This window comes from Carlito syrichta, unplaced genomic scaffold, assembly GCF_000164805.1.
Source record: "Carlito syrichta isolate Samal-C Ts95f unplaced genomic scaffold, Tarsius_syrichta-2.0.1 Scaffold158891, whole genome shotgun sequence".
Classification (NCBI taxonomy): Eukaryota; Metazoa; Chordata; class Mammalia; order Primates; family Tarsiidae; genus Carlito; species Carlito syrichta.
Window position 1 is genome coordinate 120,588 of NW_007102987.1, and position 15,798 is coordinate 136,385.

Genomic DNA, 15,798 nt, shown 5'->3' on the forward strand with positions numbered 1-15,798 from the left:
CAATTCCCCAATACCTGGCAGGCCAAAAGGAAAATAACTTGGGGCCCGGCAACTGTGCACACTCTGCCTGGAGATCACCTTTAATAGGTGGGAAGCTGTGAACCTCACTGTGCCCACAGCAGTGGCCATCATCCTCCCTAGGCAGAGCAGCACATAAGCATAATTAGGCTCTTAACAAAAAACCTAATTAGTAAAGAAGAAAGGACCAAGCTTCTGTCATCAGACAGACAATCTCTGTTTTCTGGCCCTGAGACTTTGGGCAAATTACTAAAATTCTCTCTCTGAACTGGTTTCTTCATCTGTTAAATGGGAGAGTCACCACCTACCTTTCACAATCGTTTTTTTCCCAGGTTCTCAAGAGCATTCATTTTATTTTAGGTTGTTGCCATGAAAGAAATATGGAGGCACTCTTCTCTGGTCTGGGGGGAGACACGGTAATAGGCTATACAGGGTTTACCATTTAGGTTATCCTCCATAAATTTATATATCATTTTAGTTGTAAAATGCACTGAATGCTACATTATAGAAATGAAACAACTCATTAAAACATACTTTTGCAAAATATTTGTCTTGTATTACTATAATTAAAACAAAAATTATTTTACTATCTGTTTCACGGTCTTAAGGGATGTTCAGTAAGTATTACTTCTCTTTCCTTCCCCAAGAAGAAACACACCTTCTTTGGTGGTAAGGGGAGTGAACAGCTCTGGCTTCCAATTCCAGCCTCCAGGGAACCAGAGAGGAAGGGTGGCCTGCTGGGCAAGTCATCTTAGGACATGGGGCTGTCTCTCTGAGCAAAACCAGACTAAAAGTGGACCCCCAAAGGCCCTGTCACAAGGAGAGCAGCAGGGCTAATGGAGAGAATGACATTAAGCAGAAGTTTGAATCCTGGCTACTTTCTAACTGGGTGACCTTGGGAACAGAGGTCAAGTACATTTTCTCCACTCTGGAATGGGAGACTATGCTTGCCCAAGAGGGTGTAGAATGCAATAGGTGCTCCACTGTGCCTCTTGCTGGCTGGTCTCTACCCCATGGCCTCTCCTGCGGGATTCCTGCGACCCCTAACTCTACCCTGAGGAAGCCCTGGGGCATTCTGTCAGCTCTGCTCTGATTAATAATGGGAGTAGCTAATACTTCTTGAAGAGAAATATTAACTGAATATTAACCAACTAATGTTAACCGAAAAATGGAATGTTTTCCCCAGAAATCTTCCTCAAGTGTTCTTCCAACTGTCAAGGGACGGTTTTAAGGAGCTAGAAAACTTACTCTTAATTCAGGAGGAAAATTTGACAGAAAAATTTCATTTTGGGAAAATGTAAGTCAACAAAAGGGTCAGCATGGAAGCTTTCCCTCAAGGCCTCCTCTTAAAAATCCCATGCCACTCGCACCTAGTAGGTTTTCAAAGATATTTTTGAATACATGGATGCACGAATGGACAGATGGAGCAGTGGACGAAAGGACATCATCTGAAAGGGAAGAAACAAGCTTCAAGGGTAGACTGGCCTGAAAGCTGATGGCCAGTGCTCCTGGGCTGCGAGGAAGCCCAGGATGCGTAGCTACTGCAGGACATGATCTTATTCTTAATCATCTTCATCTCACTGTCCACAAACCTAGTTATCTAATGTGCTATTGGAAGTGAGAGTTGGGGCAGGAAGTCAGGAGGCCTGAATCTCTCCCCTCGACTTCAAAGATCTTGCATCCCTTTCTGCTGCCCAAATCCTCTAAGTTTCTGAAGTACTTTGATATTCCCAGCGGAGACAAAGATCTATGAGTCAAGAAATCCCAGGCCAGATTAAAGGGCCAGGCACTGAGTCCATGTGCCCAACACAGAACCACCCCCAACAAAGGCCCATTAGGACCTGGCTCTTGCTACCGGCTCATCTTCTCATGTCTCCCAATAGAATGCCAACAGATTGGTGGAGCCGGTTTCCTCCCCCCCAGAACAATATTTTATGAGGAGTCTGTTTTATTAAAATATTTTCCGCTGGATGCTTCCTGTGTTTCAAGAAGTTGGTCTTGCCAGCTGGAGTTGATGACAGTTGAGAAAAACACATCCAAGTGCTGTTGTGACATGGCATTTGGAAGTGGAGGAGCTCGGAGGGGTGGGGTGGTGGGGGAAGGCAGCATGGGGAGAGGCACAGGAAAACACCAGGGTTGCACCAGAGATGCTACTGGCATTATTGGAGAACCGCCTCCCCCTCCTCATTAATAAATGTGAAAAGAAAACCTTGGAATATGTCCCAAAACGTATCTCTCTGTCCCCTCATGGGCCTGAGCCACTGTGGTATATGGTCACAGAAAACCTGTCATTTGTTTTCTATCACTGTTAGTTTGCCAAGCCACCAAACCAGTCCCCATGCTACCACTGGTTCATTTCAACCCCAAATATTTCCCAAACAGAAATCTAAAACAGGCCACATTGCAAAAACAAACAAACAAAAAACCCCCAAACAACCTAAACTGACATAGTTGACGTGATAACCAGGAAAATGGGATTATCCGACAGTGGCTCTTTGGCACACACTAGCAAGTCATCTCTTTCACTGGGTTTGAAAAACAATACCGTAAGTACCAGTGATGAGAAGTCTAACCTCTAACCAGGAACCTGGTCACAAAATGGGGGACTGCTTTTCTGTAGGATGTGGAGTGCTGTTAACTCTGGGTGTTTCTGTGCAGTGCAAGAATTTTCTGGGTTTGCATCTCAATATCTACAGGCCCATGACTTTGCATCCCAGTACTGTGTCTGAAAGGCTTATCCCAGTTTTAGAGAGGTTACATTAAAAAAATGTGACTAATTCTGTCCCCCTCAGGATAAATCTTTAGGGTCTGAGAAACTCGGACGCAATGCAGTATTCTTTCCACAAGGGGGCAATCATAATCCATACCAGTCACGGCCAGGCCCTAGCCCTCATCTTCCCACCATCCTATTGTGCAGAGCAAAAGTTAAATTGACAATCCAACTTCAGGAGTTTTCTTTTTCAAATTTTTCACAACCAAGCATCTGTGTGTGTGTGTGTGTGTGTGTGTGTGTGTGTGTGTATACTTGCACATGCATGCGCATGTGTGTGCGTGCACACACACACACACACACACACACACACACACACACACACAATTCCAGAGCTTTCTGGGCAAAGTCTGAGGGCTATCTGGGTAGGTTGGTTCTGTAAAGACAGTACCCTTTTTGTAAAGTAGAGAATCCTGGGTCAGCTGAAGTGTACTGCAACCTTGGTTAGGCCACAGCTTGATATTTCAGAATCATTTCTTCCTCCTGGCTCCAGTTCTAGGACCTGCCATCTCCCTTAACTTCTTTTGCCCCAGCCTCAACCTCCTAGGCTCAGGTGATCCTTCAACCTCAGCCTCCTGAGTAGCTGGGACTGTAGGTGTGTGCTACCACACCCGGCTAATTTGATTTTTTTGTAGAGATGAGGTCTTACTATGTTGCCCAGGCTGGTCTTGAACTGCTGGGCTCAAACGATTCTCCCACGTCGGCCTCCCAAGGTGCTGGGATTACAGGCGTGAACCACCATACCTACCCCTCCCTGAGAAATTTTCTGAAAGCAGGCCAGATGTGAGGGGCATTCCCCTTTCCACCCAAAGGACTTTAGGGTACGTGGAGGGATTTTTTTTACTCCCCCAACAACCTGAGACTAAGCTGAATTCATGTACTTTTTCAAAGTGTCTCAGGAAGCCAGTGTGTAGTTGTTGAGTTGTCTGGGCAGAGACCCAGGGCTGTGAGTTTTGGGGACAAAGGAAGGCAGGACCACCTTCTCTAGATGGCTCTGGAGTCAGAGCTGTCTGCAGCTCTCAGCCTTCACCTATGCAGGGCCACTGCTTGTCTGCCCTCCTCGCTCACTACCCTCATCTACCCAACAGCTGCTTGGCAAGTGACTCTAAGCCCTTCTGTGCAAGACGCTGTGCGTAACACCCAGTGCCTGTCCTGAGGAGCTATGGGTATAAGGGAGGTAGAGAAGAAGAATCATAGCAACATAAATGCTACAGCACAGGTAGGCAAAGGGCCCTGGTGGGGGTAGGACAGCGGGGCAAGGACAGTCTTGAGTATAGAACTGAGTCATAGAGACCTTGAGTACCAGCAGGCCTAGGGTGGTGGTGGCCTCCTTAGCCAGGTTCCTAACCCTCACCTGCTGACTCTACATCTTCACCTTCATTCAAGATAAGAAGCTTGGGACTTTCTTCTGAACCTATCTGAGTACCCTTTGGGTCTCACTCAAAATCCAGCCCAGGCACCCAGCTCCTTGGCCTCTGGGGTCTCCCCCTGGTGTGACAATTAGGATGAGCAGAAGACCAAGCTCCCATCCCGACTGATCCCTTTGTGAAACACCTACTTGAGGCTCCAGAGAAGCCTCTCAAAGGCTGGGGCTGCATGCTTGGGCTCTATAAAGCACTGGCCCCACTGGGTTCTTGCACACAGAAGGGAAGGGAACAATGCGGTACTCACTGTTCAGGGCTTGAGATAGATGTCCTCCGACCTTCCACTGTGATGTTGCTCTTCGGCCTCTTAACAACATGTGGACGAGGTGGGCGCACCTAGAGGGGCACAGGGGAAAATCCCCAAGGAGTGAGTTGGAAAAGCCATATAGGAATATTCTGAAGATTTGGATTAGTGGTCCCAAAGGAAATGTTTAGGAATTTTTGAGGATGGGCTACAAAAGTTTTATTTATCAAGAAAAAACATTACCATTTAATTTGCAGGAGATTGATACATTAATTGGAATTCTGTGACCTATTCAAAACAGAAAGTTTCTCCTGAAGTGCTTGGTTTTCTCACCTGCAAGATGGGAACAGTTCCACAGGCCTCTTGGCAGGGCTGTGGTTCAATGACATGATGTCTGCATGGGACCCAGAACAAAGGGGCCCTTACCAATGACAACTTCCTTCTCTCCTTTCTCTGGAACCCAGAAGCTGGTTTTGTAGAACAAAAAGGTTTCCCTTGTTTTTAGAGTACACAAGCTTAGTTTGCTCTTGTTACAACTGAATTATAGGATGCATATTTCCCTCTCTAAACAAAAGTGGCATTAGAGAGTGCCCATACAAATCATTGTTTTGCTTCTCATGGCATCCCCTGAACAGTCCTCCCAGCAGGGCTCAGCCAGGATGCTACACACCTCGTATGGCAACACTCACCATGCAGACCTCGAACCAGGTCAGTATATGTGTTAGGAAATATACAAAGCTAATCCCACTGCTGGTGCTGCAGTGACAAGATGGGTTTTTCTGAAAGACAAGATGAGAGCCTCTAGAAAAAGACACCCTCTTACCCCACCAGAGCCCACGATAGGTGTTACGCTGAGAATTTCTAGGTGCCCTTAGAAGGATACTCATTCGGTCCAATCAACATTACATGGCTTTAAATTTGGCATGGTCATCTCTGAACATTTCCAATGCCTGAGAGGGACAGGTTGAGAGCTAAGCTAAAAGTCTCTCTGAATTTCACTGCCAATAAAAATGACAGCGCCTCCTGGTGCAGGGGGCTTGCTTTCACTGCAGATGAGAGGCTACAATTGCTGAGTTTCGAGAAGACAGGGAAGGAGAGCAGGCACACACTGTTTCCTGCCTGCCCTTTTCCTGAGCAAACCCCCCCGCCCCGCCCTCAGCAAGTTGTGGGCGACACAGCACAATGGCTGAGGAACACAGATGACACAAGTTGGCTGCCTACAAGACAAGTCTTTATAGAGTCTTAAACAAGCCCTCAGGTCTGTGCATGTCTGGTGTAACCAAAGTTTTTCCTGTGGAGTGGCCAGTCTGATCTGGCAAATCAGAGATGTGGCAAATGCCAAAGGCATTCCACCAAGCTGGTTTCTTCTTCTATGGTGTTATTGTGAAGATTCAATGACCAGATGCGGGGAAAGACCAGCAGGAGTCTGTACTTAGTGGGGCTTAATAAATGCTCATCCTGCTTCTCTGTGTCCTGGATATCAACAACAAAAGGAAGATGAGGGGAGTGTCTCTGGATTAGAGGATGAGTTTTAGGGTTCTTGTACCCCTGACTTATCTTGATAGTGCCTGGTATATTGTGGTTGCTCAGCAAGATTTTTAGAAATGAATGTTACTGTTTGGAATCTAAGAACTGCATTAACATTGCTATTATTATCATTGTTATTAGAACTGTGCTTGCCACACAGCAAACATTCTGTCAACATTTGCTGAATAAACAAAAGGATACACCCGCTACCCATTCTAAACCTGAACTGGTTTCCGCAGCCAGAGCCAGCTTCTTCTGGCTGCCAATAAACAGTGTCACCTTGCTGGAACGAACTCCCCTTCCCCCCAAAGGCAGGAGTGCTGGTGGGGTAAAGGAGCAGCTCTGCCCCTGGCCTGGGGGCCCTGGGTCAGGGCTTTCAGGAAAGGTCAGGCTTTAAGGCCTGTCAGCTCATCCTTGCACAGGGCTGCTCCTTGGTACAATAAAGGCGGGTTAAGAATGTGAACTTGTGGCTGAAATGGGGGGATTAAGTTTGTGGCAACTTCAACTGAACTTGCAACGTGGTGAAACATGGGGAAAAAGAACAACAGAGCTAATTAGACGAGCTGAGCTGTCAGAGTGCCGCTGAATGGCTCAGCGCCAACAAACAAAAGGAATGGGCTGGCAATCAGCGGGATCGATGGAGGAGACTGCTTCATTAGGGATGATAAAACAGACAGAGCAGGAGAGCGAGAGGGGGAGGGGGCCACGGAGACGGGGAGGGAGAGACATGCTCGCCAGACCCAGAGATGGTCAGTCCCCAGCACAGTTACAGATACACCGAGTCACACACACCTGACTGGTGTGGACAAAGCCAGACACAAAATTTTGCTCACAGACAACCATTCAGAGACACACTGAGGCTTCAAGAATCCAGCTACACAATCGCACAAATACACACTCATGGAGGCATGCATGAGAGGTGAAAGCACATGTCCAAATCTCCCTCCCTCCCTCCCTTCCTCCTTCCCTCTCTCCCTCTTTCTCCCCTCCGCCACACACTCACACACACAGCAGCAGACCACAACTAGGCACAGACACACACAGACAAAATGGTTTAATTAAGCCTGAATCACAAGACGATGCAGACAACTCCCGTCATATTTCAGCGATCACATCCGTCTTTCCGGGGTGCTTAGGAAGGGAGGGGCTCAGGATGAAGGAAAAAACCCACATGCACACACAACAGTGACTGGCCCCACCAGTGTTAGGATCCCAGCAGCGCCAGGGGAGAAAATGCTAAACAGGGATTTCCAGCTCTGTTCAAGGGGGACTGGAGGGGAAAGTTGGGAAGCCAGCCAATTCCCCACTGGATTTAAAACCTGAGAAATCTAAGTCGGCAGGGTTAAATGTGTATTGAATACAAAAGCACCGAGCACATTTGATTTTAATGGTGAGCAAGAAATAATAAATACAGAGCTTATAAAGCACTTCGCATGCAGGCGACCGCAGCCTGCCTCTCCCTGGTGAGCCCCAATCCACACCCCCCAGTCCAGGAGACACTGTTCTTTCCTCTTCCTTCTCTTCAAAAAGAAAACCCAAATCCTAGGGTAACATCTGAACTCCAGTCACAGGTACCAGGCTACAAAGCTCCTTCCAGAAAGGCTGAATGGTCACCCTGCCCCACGCCCTTGCTATCTCAGTTAATGGCTGCACTACTGCTGGGAACACTTGAGGCTAAGCAACCTGGCAAAGGCGGCTAGAGGCCGATGGCTCCTGACGTGACAGCCTGTCAGGCTGCCCTCTTAAGGCCCTCGAGGGGTTCCATAACTGTGTCTTCCGGGTTCCCATCTAGTGTGTAGTAGTGTCCACCAGAAATGCCTGCCTAAATACACATGGAATGAACAGTGCCTAGGGCCTGGGGACTCCAGGGCCCAGAAAGCACAAATCATCTCCTAAATTGGTCTCTTAGTGGCCCTGCTTGGCAGGAAGAGTCTGGGGCTGTATGCAACCATTTCATGCCAGGGACTGTGCTAGACACTATACACACGCAATCTCAATATCCTTACTAGGTGGGTATTGCTAAACCCACTTTACAGATGAGGAAACCAAGGCTCAGAGAAGACAGGTTCTTGCCTAAGGTCACACTGCTAGGAAGTGGCCAAGCTGTGATTCAAACCAGAGGAGGCCTAACTTCCAAGCCTAGAAGAGCTGGTCCTCCTTAGGTACACTGCCTCTTCAGATGCCATAAATCCAGTGGAGCGCAGCTCTGAGTGCTGGGCTAGTGCCTCAGTGGCAGGGGCAGTGCTATTCAGGTTCTTCTCACAGCAACATCTGCCCCTCAAGTCCTTATCTGTACAAGTCCCCACACCAGTGAGACTACATAGAGTTGCTTGTCTAGACGCCTCTAACACTAGAATGTTTCCAAGGGGAGCAACTGTGTCCCAAATTATGCTTCCTAAGAGATTCCCTGCCTGTCTTGAATCCCAAGCTTTAGAGGGGTATTCTGAGAGCTCCCTAATGGCCGACTTTGGCTTATGGGAGATTGTTTGGTAGGTACCAAGGAGAGACCATGGAGAGAGGCAGGCGTGAGCTCAGTCAGCTTGGCCTCTTATCATCTCTGTGGTCTTGGCTACAAATTGGGGAAAAGCATCTGCCTCCTCTGGGCTGGATAATAATTAAGCAAGTGTCTAGGCACATTAAAAAGTGCTCAATAAATGCTGATTCTCTTCACCTCTGTATCTCTGCCAGGACCTAACATTGCCCTAGAGAATGTACAGAAAGTCCAGCTGGCTGCTGGTTAATTTTTTACTCAACTGAAGGCTCTGTTCCAGTGCTTTACACAGGTTGAGTGTCTCTAATCTGAAAATCCCAAACCTGAAATGCTCCAAAATCCACACCTTTTTCGGTGTTGACATGATGCTCAAAGGAAAGGCTCACTGGAGCATTTCAGATTTTGGGTTTTGGGATGCTCACACTAGATGGGAATCCCAGTAGGTATTATGCAAATATTCCCAAATCTGAAAAAACTGTAATCTGAAACACTTCTTGTCCCAAGCATTTTGGATAAGGGATACTCAACCTATACCAAGTTCATCTCCATTTCTATGAAGATGGAGGGTCCAGGGAACCCGGAATGCCGAAAGACCACAGGCTATAGAATCTGGTGACCCTATGTGCAGTTGAGTAACTTGGGTTAGGTTACCAAGTTTTCTCATTTCTAAAATGGGTGTTGATGCCTACTTCAGAAAGCTACTGTGACTCAACTGGGGGGTACCTAAAAATGATTTGGTAACTATAAAATCCCAGGCAAATGATGGTTATTAATAAATGGGACCATTCCTTAAAAGTTGTAAGATGTAAAAACCTGTTAAGAATAAGAACTCCTGCTGCGTGCCAGGTACTGTGCTGGGTGCTCTGCAAATAACATCCACATCTATTCTCACAAAAACCTCCATGAATGAGCACAGAGGGAGAAACGAGGCTCATAGAGCCTCTATGCTTGCCCAAAGTCACAAAATTCAGCATTCAAGCCTAGTTCTGTTGACCTCCCAAATCCACTCACTAAATCACACAAGGTTTGACCCAGAAGGGGTCCCTCCTGTCCCCCTGAGTGGATTCTTTTTGTTGCTGTGCTTTCCTTCCAATGGCAGTGGGCAGAAACATTCTAGTTCCTGCCAGTTGTGCTGAGTGGGGTCTAGGCCAGTCACGTTTGATGGGGTTATAGATCTGTCATCACGGGTGGCTGGAACTGTAGACTCATGACCGTCCTAGGGGAAGCCATTGAAATCTTCCAAGTCTCCACCCTAGCCCTCTAACTTCCACACATGGCAGGCCAAGAAAGGAAAAGAACATCCACCCAGAGAGCAGTTACCCAACTGAGCTGGCTGCGTGCACCAAGGACTCAAAACAGACATGCAGTGGTGAACTGGTGAGGTCGCCTGCACGACGTGGCCTCCAGGCCTTCACAAGATGGACTTGGATGTGTGTACTGTAGAGGGTGGGAGGGGTTTGAACACTGGTTTGTGGGGTACTCTGATCACAGATGACCCTTTTTGCTTGGCTGCAGAGTAGTGGTTGCCTTAAACAATAGACAGAGAAACGTTTCTCTTGGTAAACAGCCCTTACAAAAGGGTTTCCCACTTTAAAGACACCTGCTAAAGTTATTATACCGCAGCACAGCCAAAGTCTGAGCCTACAATGGAAAACAACTTCACTGATGCTTAACACAGGACCCACACCCAATAGTTTTTTGTGCATTTCCCTTTAAAAAGCACCGATGGCTCTCTCTCCCCCTCCCACCCAATTCCCAGGTGTTAGTGAGTGTCTCACATTTTGTCCTGCTTCTCCATCCATTGTTACTTGCCCCTTCTTTTTTTTTTTTCAGTAGAGACTGGGTTTTACTCTGTTGCCCAGGCTGGAGTGGAGTGGTACAATGGTGCAATCACTGCAGCCTCAACCTTCTGGGCTCAAATGAGTCTCCTGCCTCAGCCTCCCGAGTGGTTGGGACAATAAGCATGTGCCACCATGCCCCTTATATGGTACTTTACATGGGAAGGCAGATCTTCATGGGAGGCCGGGCAGGGAACAGTGTCTTTCTCCATCTGAGCCAGCTCCATATTCTCTAGGTATTGTCTCCGCCCTTGGGAAGGTACATCAAACGTATTTCAAACCATGAATCTGGCAGGAACGAGACCCCTGCCACCAGACTTCTGTTTCCTTTGTGAGGAAGAGGCATTTGGAACAAGGCTTTAAAGCTCGTTGGCTAGAATTATGGCTCACCCTATGAGACTTGCTCAATTGATGCACACACGGCACACACACCACACAGTGGCCCCCAGCTATCTATAACTCTAACTTGCAAGACACCAAACTTAGAGAAAGAGCGAGAAGCCCAGAAAATGTGAGTTCAAGTTCATGCCACGCAGAGAGGGAAGCTGAAAACCCAATTCCAGTTTTCTTTTGCCAGGCAGGAGAGTCCAAACTCCCGAAGTTTAGTCAGGCTGAGGGAGAATGGCTCAGGCAGTGTTAGGCAGGGAGGGCAGAACCACTGGCTACTCACAGGCCTTGAGCGCTGTATCTTGGGAGGCGGCGGTCGGGTGGGACGGAGTCTCTGTGGCTGTATCAAAGTGGAAACTTAAAGCATCAGTACATACTGAGATGGCTCCATGCATTTCCACACGTGGCCTGGGAGGAGTCACCCAAGCCAGAGCCAGAGGGCTACCCTTGATGCCTCCCATACCCCACTCCTACTGTCCCCTTCTGAGGTCAAGCTCTCTGTTACTTCTTTAGTCTAGCCTCATCTCTGGCCTGGATTACTGCAATTATCTCCTGACAGGGCTCCAGCTCTGATCTCTGCATGTTCCACACAGGCCAAGAGGGACCTTCTCAAATGCAATATGGCCAGGCCACACCCAGTTTCCAAATCTCTCATGCCCCCTCCTGTCCTAGGGCATCTGCTCAAGGCCCTGGGCTGGCATTCCAATCATCTGAGAGCTGGACTCTGCTGTGTCCCACATAGACCTTTCCCGACCTTTACCCATGCCCACCCTGGGAAGACCTTCAAGTGACCCTGGGCTCTCATGCCTTGTTTCCCCTCAGAATGAACTGACCTGCTCCAGCCCGACTGGCCTGGCAAATGTATGCTTGTACTGCAAGAACTTGCCAGGTCAGACGTTGGCTCCAGTACTCCCAGGACCTGGTGTTTCCTCGTATGTGGGACTTAGTATAGAATACCTCATGCCCTAGCCCCATGAGATCTTTCCGATCTCTCGAGGGATTCATCCCTGTGCCTGCAGAAGGTTGTGTGGGACTTGGAAAAAAATATCTGTTCAATAAGTGTCTGATGAAGAAATAATTCTTACAAATGGCTTGGCTTTTCAAATGAAAATCTGAATCAAAACCAATAGAACACAGACTTCTTGGCTCTACCCTCAAACCCTTTATCTTGAAAGCCCAGCTGTGTCCTTCTAACAACCTGCCTGTCTAGATGCTCTAACAGGTGTGGGAGATAAGGGGGCAGAGTAAGGAAAGAAAAAGCTCAGGAGACCCAGACCATAAACCCATGGGAGGCTTCCAGTTGGTTCCTGCTTACTCCATTGCTCAGTTCACAAAGCCATATCACTACTCGACAAAGCCTAGACCTGCCCTGGCCAACACAGGTGTCAATGACGACATGCAGCAAGTCCAAATCAAGAATACACACTGGATTTCAGAGACTTAGTATGAGAAAGGACTATAAAATACACTAGTAATAATTTTTTATATTGATTACCTGTTGAAATGACAGTATTTTGGATATAGTGAGTTAATTTACTGTTCAAATAAATCTCATCTATCTTTTTCCTTTTTACATTTGGAATTCTACGATTGACTTGCATGTGGAACTCCTGTGACATTTTTCTTGGACAGTGTTGATTTAGGGCTTTGCTTTGTGGGAGTGATACTTCAGGTCTCAAATCTGCTTTAGAACTTGTCTTCTGAACCTGCGCAACTACTCCTGGATGGTAGGGACTGTGTCCTAGTCATCCTGGAATTGCTGGTGCCTAGCATAGGGCTTGTCAGAGCAGCCTGAGGGGAAAACTGGCCCTGGGTCTCGACAGAGGATTGGGTTCCCTGGTGCACATTGGAAGCACGGCCAGATGGAAATACACCATGGCTTTTCCCATTAGCTGGGAGTGTGGTCTGACTCATGCTTGGTGACCCTTCCTCAGTTGGCAGCTACCTAGGGGCTGGGGATGGGCACAGCAGCTATGTTTCTTCCCTTCATGGCTTACAGAAAGTGTATGGGGCAAAGGAGCATGGAGCCTTCCCCAATTCACACTGCTCATCAGAGGAAAAGGTCAGGGAGAGGGGAGCATACCCCCCCCACAGGTGCATAGGTGCCACCCCCAGTCTGGACGTCCTACTCTCACCCACCCTCTGCTTCTCTCATGCTTGCTATTCTACTTCTGAGTGACCATCTACTCTAGTCCCATAATCCTTGCTGCTTGTCACCTCTAACCTGTGCTTTTTCCATCCCTGCTGAATGGCAGTGTACCAACTGCTCAGGAGGCAGCCTCTGGGGTCAGGCAGTTTCAGACGGAACCCCAGCTCCCCCACTTACTCTCTGGGTTACTCAGGGCCCATGATTTAACCATTCCAAGGCTTCTGTCCTCATCTGTCAAGTGCAAGTAATAGCACTGTTACCCAAGAGGGCTGTTAGAAAGGTTCAGTGAGATGATGGACGCAGGTTCTTTGTACAGCCTCCAATAGACATTAGCAATCATTACCATTAGCAGGTTTCCTGCCTCCAGCTTCTCCCCTTCCCAGTCCATCTTCTGCATTTGTTTCCAAAGTGGACTTAAAAAAAAAAATACACGCCCAATCATGCCACTTGCCAGCTTAAATCATCTCACTGGAAGGCCGGTATCTCGCAAGGTGTCTGCTGAGAAACATCATCCTGGGAGATGCATTGTATGAAGGGAAAAAAGGAGGTTCCCAAGACAGACAAACCTGAGAAATGCTGTCTACTGACTTGCTCCTTTTGGGAATTCACAATGCCTGTTAGCTGCTGAGTTTTGCAATAAGAAAACTCACCCAAATCAGGTAACAACCTATGAACTCTTTAAAAAAAGTCTTGCCTCCCAAATTTACTTGAACAGACTCACTTTGCCTAGAACACCCAGGAATGTCCCCCCAGAAAATGCCGCCTGAAGTGTTCAAAGCCCTCCAGATGCCCAGCTCCACCACCCACCTCTGCAATCTCATTTCTGGAGCATCCCCACCCTCATATCTACAGCACACAGACTGTCGTTACCAGTTCATTCATTTCACTATTTACCCTGGGGTCTAGTATAGTATTTGATACAAAATAGGTGCTCGGGAAAGGATTTTTGTCTTAAATTTCCTGGCACATGTAAGAACTGAAAAAAATGTTAATTCTCTATATTTAATAATTAACTTATTTTCCTTTAATTGCCATCAGAAAGTACTGGTTCTTTTGCAACTGAATTTATAAATGGTGGGAGGAAAGCAGCCTATTGACCACACCCAGCCTAGAAGCTAGCAGAGCCAGTCAGGGAGATTTAAAGATGCCAAGAAAGAGTAATGTGGTACAGATGGCTTGGCATAGCCAGACAGATAAAAACAAAACCCAGCAAAAGCAACCAAGACCAGGGAACCACACTGACATTCGGGGAGCTTTCCCTGTGTGTTGTCATTATGAAGGGATCCAGTCACGGAGGAAACGAACAGGGAGAGGAAGCTGCACTCATCAGTTCTGAGCATATGCCGATGCTGGAGCATATGACAGGGACACCTTCCCAGGGGGCAGTCACCAGGAGGAGAAAGGGAAACTCCCAGGAGGTGTGTTAAAACCACCCCAGGGACTAGGGGCAGAGAGAAAGGGATGGTTGTACTAATTATCAAGATACCCTGTCATGGAGTGTGTGGGCCTGGGGACCTGCGCTGAGGCTGGGGCCAGGCACGCATCTGCATTATTATCAGGGGACTGGATGGTGAGTACATAGGGAGCAGTCTTAGACTGTGGACCCCAGAACATCTAACCTGTGGAGTGTAATCCTGGTACTACCCAGAGATGGGGCTCTAGGCCTAGCTTGCTTACTGGGTGACTTTGGTAAGTTAGCAAGTTCCTGGGGCCTCACTGTCCTCATCTGTGAGCCCAATCATGAGGAGCCCCTTGCAGGGATGCCAGGCACATTACAGCACTTCATGCAGGGTGAGGTGCACAGTGAAAGTGCTACTAGGAGGAAGTCTCTGCTTCCTAGAGGGAGTGATAACCCATGGTGATTGCAGTTTCCCAAATATGCTGAGGTAGATGTCAGCTGGGGACAGAAGGGGAGAGCTCTCTGGAGAGAGAACAGGCTGATTGATGGTGATCTGGGTGCGAACAGGGGATGAAGAGAGAAGCCAGGGAAGGATCAACTCAGAAAAACACACCTTTTTCCAGAAAGTGGCCCAGTGCTTGGGAAGCTGAACCTGGCACTAACTAAATGTGAAGACTACAGCAGTGTAAGGTGAGGCCCAAGAAGACTGCAGAGCTGGCCAGGACTTGGGGAAAGTTAAGTCCCATGAACCAGGAGATTCCCGCCTGACTCAGTTCTCAGAGGGCAGAGACCTGGTTCTCTGCACCCCCAGCCTACAGCCCAGGCCTGGGTCCTGGAGTTTGCTCATCTCTTGCCCTGTTAGTGGCCACAGACCAGGGGACAGATTGGAGAGAGGTAAAGATACCTTTCTTAATACCCCAGCTGATAATAGGTAGAGCTGGAAGCAGGTCCTAGGCCGCTCGACTGTGAATCTAGTGTCCTCCCCACCATTGCACAAGGGAAAGGCAAAACCAGGAGAGTTTCACAGCAGAAGCAGCAGAGAATTGGAGTGGTCTGAGCACCTCTACTTAGAAATCCCATTATATGTGATCTGCCATTCCCTGGCTGGAGTGAAACGTGGCTATGCTGACTGCCATTTCTTTTTTTTTTTTGAGTTGGAGTCTTACTCTGTCACCCAGACTAGAGTGCCGTGGCCGCTTCCGGCCACTGCAGCATTGACCTGCTGGACTCTGGCGATCGTTCCATCTCAGCCTTCCAGTAGCTGGAACTACAGGCGCGCGCTACCACACCTGGCTAATTTTTTTTATTTATTGTAGAGATGAGGTCTCGCCTGCCCAGGCAGGTCTCGAACCCGCGGGCTCAGGCAATCTACTCACCTCAGCCTCCCAAAGCACTGGGATTACAGGCTGAGCCACCGAGCCTGGCTTGACTGCCATTTCTTAAGCAAGTTCAGAAAGATGGGGCCTTTGGGAATCCTTTGCTAAGAGTTCAGTTCAACGATTCATCTGGCACTTCCTGAACTGGGCAGGACAGGAGAGACTGAAGGGCCAG

At 48.1% G+C, this 15,798-nt stretch overlaps 1 protein-coding gene across 1 annotated transcript in view; it reads right to left on the reverse strand.

Annotated features, from left to right (window-relative positions):
• The window catches only part of LOC103252449 (DENN domain-containing protein 1A-like), a 69,179-nt gene that overhangs the window by 16,930 nt on the left and 36,451 nt on the right, over positions 1 to 15,798 (reverse strand). The window contains 1 exon segment of the mRNA XM_008051071.1: positions 4,460 to 4,548. Coding sequence (XP_008049262.1) covers positions 4,460 to 4,548 — 89 coding nt within the window.